We start from the raw sequence: 7242 nt of genomic DNA, 5'->3' as shown, positions 1-7242 counted from the left end.
ATTTTTTTTTGGATTTTTTTTTATGTGTATTATAATCATAATTACTGATACTATATTATACTATATCAATAACATATATTATCATTTTTTTTCCGACCTTTGATTTTTTTTCCCGCTCTCATCAATATATTTTGTATATATTTTTTATTTCAACTTGAATCTTGGTGCCGCTGGGCAGCGACACGTGGAAGCCATTTTTTCCTTCTGATTTTGATTTTTTTTTTTTTTTACTTCCGATTTTGATTTTTTTTTTCTTTCCAATTTTGATTTTTTTCCCTTCCAAACATCAATATATTTTGTATAGTTTTTTTTATGTATATTATAATTATAATTACTAATACTATATTATAGTATATCAATAACATATATTATCATTTTTTTTTCCGACCCTTAATTTTTTTCCCTCTCTCATCAATATATTTTGTATAATTTTTTTTTATGTATATTAATTTATTTCCTCCCTCTTTTTCTTTTTCTTTTTCTTTTTTTAACTTTTTTTATATATTTTTTTCTTTTCTTTCCCCCGGTCTTTATTATTTTTTTCTCGACTTTTAAATTTTTTTTCCCATCTCATCAATATATTTTGTATCTTTTTTTATTTATATTTTTTTTCTATCTCTTTCATCAATATATTTTGTATAATTTTTTTATGTATATTATAATCATAATTGCTAATATTATATTATATCGATAACATACATTATCCTTTATTTTTTCCCTCCGCCTTTAATATTTTTTCCCTCTCTCATCAATATATTTTTTATATCTTTTTTATTTATCCATAACATAGTAATAAGAGGCAATGCCTCTTCAACTTTCATTCTGGTTCCGTCACGTGGGAAAACATGCAGTATTTTAAAAACTTGCAGTATTTTTACAGACAGGAAAACATGCAGTATTTTAAAATTTTTTGAATCATAAAAGAGGTTTTTTCTACTTTTTTATTTTATTTTTAAAACATCATTGACAACGATTTTTCTAGATTTAATTTAATAAAATTAAAAGTCTTCAACTTATTTTATTTTCTTTATTTTTATTTCCCACTTTTTTTAAGAAAACAATAAAAATTTTGCTGACTCGCGCATCGCGCGTTTATTCAACTAGTAATTATTAATAAGCAAAAGTACGTGTATGATATTGTTAAAAGTTTGTTGGTTTCCTAGGTGGTTATGTTGTCTTTTCGTTTCATATATACTTTTAGCTAATAAGTGAAGGTTATCGAGTCTTCTATTAGTTTAAAGATAACATAATCGATATATGGTTTCGTAGACGACGAAAAGGACAATAACACATATAATTGATTTAGCTCAAATCATGGCAATGCAATTTGGTTCGGCTCATAAATGATAATGTATTTTTCTCCTTCCTTTGGAAAGATACCCAACTTTTATTATAATAAATCCTTTGGAAACTATGTAGCATATATGAATTAGACAAATCAACAACTAAATGTCTTCAGAAAAGAAGAACAAAAGAAAACTAATTTATGTCTGCATAATTAAGCAAACGGTAAATTTTGCATTCTTACAAACTTATTTTGTTTCAAATATAAATATATGAAATTGAGACCTACAAATTTCAAATGGGGATTTGTCGTTTTGTACAAATTAATAGCTTATCATTTTAGTCGAACTTCAAGGCAAATAATTGCATACATTTTTTTTAAAACTATTTTATCATACATTATATACAATGTATAATAAAGTTTTTCCAACAAATTTATAAATAACTAAGCCACATCAAATTTATTATTTATTAAATAGGCGACGTTTGATTAATTATAGTTAATTAGTCACTCAGGATTGACCTAAACTTATTAGGAGCCCTAAGAGAATTAATATTTTGAGACCTTTGATAATAATAAAAATTTAAATACAGAAGAAAATTCAGAATTTTGAGACCCATCTTTTTTGTAACTATATTTAAAATTTTGGAGCCCAATCGGAAGCCCGAGACCGATGTCTTGCTTGCCTATGACCAGAGCTGAAAGTGTAACCACTGATTCTATTAACAATAAATATTTAGGTGGAAATTATTATAAATAGATGGAAGTTATTGAGGAAAAATTATCAATTTATTTATTATTAAAAGAATTAGTAGCTAATTAGCTGTAATTAACTAAAGAATTAATGACATTTTTGGCCCCTCGTCTTTGACCTCTTTAACACCTTGGTCCCTGATGAAAAAAGTCTGCAGTCTTGGCCCATTATGACCAGACAATTTTCATATTTGGTACTTCTGTTAATTTTTCTGTCCAAATTGCCGGATAATGGTCACGTGCAAGTCACGCCTGCGATACGAGGAGGGTAATTATCGTTTTGCCCTTGTTTGTATATGAAAAATAATAGAGTAAAATGGTATACTAAATGAATATATAAATTAATGAATTCTAAATTAATAGAAGAAGAAAATAACCCCAAATCAAATAACCCCAAATCGAAAGTCCCGACCTAGAAAACCAGTCGAGAGAGAAGGGCGATTCGTGACTCAGCGGATCGGAGGAATTGGCAAGCGTGGAAGATCGATGGAGTCGAGTCAAAGTTCATCGTCGCGGAGGAATTTGCGCAAGCAAGGCAACAACGCCGGCAAGGTGACAAGTGAGCGTCGTGGACGAGTTCCGGCGTGTAAATGCGGTCATATCGGAGTCGAGTATACTTCATGGACATCGGAAAATCCTGGGCGAAAGTTTTATGGGTGTCCTTATTATAAGGTATGGATTTATTCTGGATTTTGTTTCGAGTTTGAGATTTTTCAATGTATGAATTGGTGAACTTTATACCAGGAGAAAAATGGATGTGGATTTATTGAGTGGGTCGACCCTCCTATTTGTGCTAGATCAAAAATGATTATTCCCGGGCTTTTGAAGAGGATAAATTCGCAAGAAAATAGCTTCCCGGAGGTTGCCGATGTACTACAAGAAGATCAAGTGGGAGCAGTGGAAGAACAATTAAGAGCAATAGAAGCACAACTAGGAGCAATTCAAGAACATTTACTATCAATCGAAGAAAAGAATGAACTGAAACTCCTGAAGCGAATGATTCTGTTGATTTTATTGATTGTGTTTGTGTTGTTGATGAAGTGACTGTGGTAACTTAGCTTGGTTACGCAACTTATCAATGGTTAATCTTTGGTTATGTAACTTATCTTTGAGCAGGTCTTATGTTGTAACTTATTTTGGTTATGTAACTTATCTATGTGAAAGTCTTATTTTGTACGTTGAGCAGTTGATGAACAATGTAAATTCTTCCAATGTATTGATTCAACTATGTGTGACAAAATTGTAACATTCAATATATAGTAAGTTATGTCATATAATATGAGACAAATCATGATAGTCATACATCTGTGTTAAAGTTCCAAAATGAGATAAGTTATGTCATGTACTTCTAGGTTGCCACAAGTTTTTAGCCTTTTTTACAACATATACATGCTTGATTATAATCAAAGCATTAAACCAAAAAAATTGTTCAAAATAAGGACTTCAGACAGGCTTAATCTAAGTCCTAAAAACAGCATCTACTCGTCTCTGAATAAACCCCGCGGTTGCATGACGTTGGTCTTTGTGTTCTGACTCCTGAACCGCGGACTTCTCTGTTTACATTCAAAATGAGCCATGTCAGTCCTTATCTCAAATATCACAACTACGTTTCAAATTATAAACATACCCTTGTTGGCTGGATTGGTTGTGATCCTCGAGTTGCTTGGGATGGTTGAGAAGCCATAGGTGGCTGGTTGGATTGACTGGATGGTTGGGATGGTTGAGATGGTTGAGAAGCCATAGGTGGCTGGTTTGATTGACTGGGCGGTTGGGATGGTTGAGAAGCCATAGGTGGCCGGTTGGATTGACTGGGTGGTTGTGACCTTCGTCCTTGACGTGATGGGCGTCCTCGCTGTCCATTTCGATGTCGCTGAAAAAACCAAAAATGTCGGATTATAACAAGAGATATAACAAGAAACCTTCAATTACGTTACCTCATTTTCTTTCTGTCTTCTATAACAGGTTTTCACGTTGTGTCCCGGTTGACCACATTCAGTGCACTTTGGCTGAACATATTTCCTCGTCATCTTTGTTCCATGCCTAGGGACTACTTCGTCATGTTGAAGTCGACGAAGCTTCTTTGGCCTTCCTGGTTTGACTCTGTTTGGAGGCATTGCCAGTGGTGGTTGTCCAGTACGTGGCCACTGCTCTAGAGGGTTGATTGGCTTAATATGATGAACATATGTGCTCTCGTAACAAGGTTTCTTGTACCAATGGGAGACATATGTCAAAGGATCTTCCTGTCGGTGCCAGATGCAACTGATTGCATGCGAACAAGGAATGCCTGCATAGAATTAGAGACAAACTTAATTAACATTGCAAAGAGTAAGACTGTTTACACTGAACATTGCAAAGAGCAGAGGAATACCTGACAAATTCCATCTATTGCATGAGCACGAGTGTGTAGACAGATTCACGGCGTACATGGTTCCATACATGTTTGAGACTTGGTAATCAGAATCACCAGCCCAGTATGGAATATTCTCAGATGATAGAATTTTGTTTGCTTCGAGGATCTTGAAAATTCTAGGTCCAAGCTCACCATTCCACTTCTCAACGGCTGTTCTCTGTTTGGAGAACCTTTGCAGTAGGTACATCCGAATGCGCTCCAACAGTGACAATATTGGTTTTTGCCTTGCCATAAGCATGGCCCTAGTTCCGTTGAAACTTTCGCATAGGTTATTTAACACTATTTCACACTTAGGAGCTGACCTGAAATTGCATCTTGCCCAGTATTGAGGACCCTTTTCAATTAGCCAATCGTACGCGTCTTGATCTTCAGCTTTGATTAGGTCCATCTCTGCCTCAAACCGAGCATGAGAATAAGCCATTGCCGCGGCCATCATTTTCGCTTTCAAAAATGCTCCCTTATGAACCTGGTCAATTATCATTCAAGTCAGTAAAGTGCCAAATGAAGTACATGAGAACATAATATATTGAAAATAACAAATGTCATTTACTTGACCTTCGTAAAATTGCCTTGGAGATGACGTGCACAGTGCCTGTGTTCACCTTGCACTGAGCCCTCGCCCCACAAATCATTCAACGCCTCTTGAAGGCCTTTCTGTTTATCAGAAATGAACGTCCAATGGTGGCCGTTGTTGAGACTCAAATCGTCCCTGAGTAGGTCAAAAAACCAAGTCCAAGAGGACTTGCATTCAGCTTCCACAACAGCATACGCGATAGGAAACATCGAGTTGTTGGCATCGATTCCTATCGCTGAAAGTAACTGACCGGTATGTTGGCCTTTGATATGGCATCCGTCAACACCAATCAAAGGGCGGCATTGTTTAAATCCAAGTTTACATGCTTCAAAACATATATAAATCCTTTGAAACACTGCATGTCCTTCACTGTTGAGTTCGGATTCAATCTTCACAGTTGACCCTGGGTTTGACCGCTTGATTTCAGCGGCGTAGCTCCATAATGCAGCGTACTGCTCATTATATGACCCTTCAATAGCCTTCGTTGCATGCCTTTTTGCCCTATATGCCTTCATCACGTTACACTTAAGGATATGGTCCTTCTGGACACGGTTCATGAACTCTGGTGCGGACCACGAGTCGTTAGTTTTGAAGCTCTGCATATACTCTTTCGCGAGCCAACTAGCTGTAGCAAATCTGTTAACGTTCACTCTAGGACATGTATGCTTTGGTTCATACGTCTTGATAAGGAATGCACCACCTGTTCCCAGACTTGATGCATAACACACCCATTTGCAATGTGAGTTCTTACACGCTGCCCTAACCCTTTGGGCCTCGTTTTTCTTGAAATAGACGTCTTTGCCCTCTTTGATAGCTTGTTGCCTGATTGCCTGCTTGAAGACATGAGAACTAGGAAATGACATTCCCAGTTTTAGCATCACGTGACGCATATCAATTTCTTCTCTGAACTCCTGAAATCGTGGCAGCTTCTTCTTGATGTGTGCCTTCTGCTTGCCCGTCACACCATCACGAACCTCTTCTGCCTGGTTGTTAATAAAGAATGTTAATATTTTGAATACCAACTATGAGATTGTATGTGTGTTTGTAAGTATGTTGTCGTTTTTTTATTTTTCCTTTTAAGTGTAAAACGACTTGTCGTTAGTTTTATGTGTGTTTGTATAAAAAAGGATTTTAGATTGACTTTAATTCAGCTTTTAGTATGAGTTATGGTCAATATGCCATAAATTCAGCTTTTAGTGATTGACTTTAATTATGCTTTTATTTAGGATTTGCAAAGTTATGAGTTGGATGACTGATTATCATTTGCAATAATACCCAAATGTAAAATTGTAAAAGATATTCTATTATACCAAAATGCAATAATATTTTTGAATTCTAATATTTTATCACGAACCTCTTCTGCCGAGTTGTCTTCTGAGTCCGATCCATTGCCTCCAATGTCAGCGTCTATGTTGTAGTCGCTATCATCTTCAGAATCATCAATTAGAATGCCCTTCCCTTTCTTAACTACGCCTGCTAGGCCCAAGTCAACAGCTGCCCCATCCACTTCAATTTCTTCGTCACTCAAGTCGAAACCAAACTCGTTCTCAGTTGGCCTTCTCTGATACGCTTCCCATGTCTGTTCATCCATGTCATTTTGTGCTTCCTCATCAACTTCTTCACGGTCTTCCTCCTCAATGTCACCCTGTGCGTCGCTTTCACTGGCCACGACATCAGATAAATGGTCATTAATGACTGGTTCAGGACCCGGGTCCTCATGCTCTTCTTGCTCAGCCACAACGTCGACATGGTGGTCTTCATCGTCCTCACCAACGCTGTTTTGTGATGATCACAATAAATATTGACCTCCCAGCTTGTCTTCAGATTTTCAGCTATACGTTCCAGCAACTGACCGTCCAACTCAATCCAAATCACCTTACCCTCAGGCGCGTCCATCTAGTAATCACAACCAGTTGAGTAACCAAGTTCCTTTGTCATCATATTATTCAACACTTGAATAGACATTCTGTCTATATCTACAAACATAAACTGACTTACAGTGCCGCCTTCGTATTTGTCCAAACCATATCCACAGTCAAACCTCACCGCACCTCCATGGTAGACATTGATAGAAAACTTGTTTAGAAGTTCCTCTGAAACAAAAACATGGCAACAAAAGCTTTCATTTTCATGTACAAAGTAAACTAATAAATACCCATTTAAAACATGACACCCATTACATAAATACCCTCAAAACCCCACACCCACCCTTACCTGTAC

The 7242-nt window shown here is 36.2% G+C and overlaps 1 protein-coding gene across 1 annotated transcript; it reads right to left on the bottom strand.

Moving 5' to 3' along the window:
- Positions 1-3503: 3503 nt before the first annotated feature.
- Positions 3504-4225, bottom strand: LOC149395037 (uncharacterized). The gene is made up of 3 exons (XM_089614190.1): positions 3973-4225; positions 3666-3908; positions 3504-3591 (listed from the first exon to the last, which is right to left on the bottom strand). The coding sequence occupies exons 1-3, from the start codon at positions 3975-3977 to the stop codon at positions 3504-3506; spliced, it is 336 nt and encodes a 111-aa protein (XP_089470316.1). The 5' UTR covers positions 3978-4225.
- Between the last annotated feature and the right edge of the window lie 3017 nt (positions 4226-7242).

Source organism: Urtica dioica, chromosome 5, assembly GCF_054948205.1.
Source record: "Urtica dioica subsp. dioica isolate 48M chromosome 5, U.dioica_male_clone48M_v1_H2, whole genome shotgun sequence".
Taxonomy (NCBI): Eukaryota; Viridiplantae; Streptophyta; class Magnoliopsida; order Rosales; family Urticaceae; genus Urtica; species Urtica dioica.
This window is presented reverse-complemented; position numbering and strand designations above follow the sequence as displayed.

What these genes read in the sequence shown, in the direction of transcription:
- LOC149395037 (XM_089614190.1), bottom strand. An exon ending in AACCAATCCAGCCAACAAGG is followed by an intron (nt 3,592 to 3,665) that starts GTATGTTTATAA and finishes GAATGTAAACAG; the next exon opens with AGAAGTCCGCGGTTCAGGAG.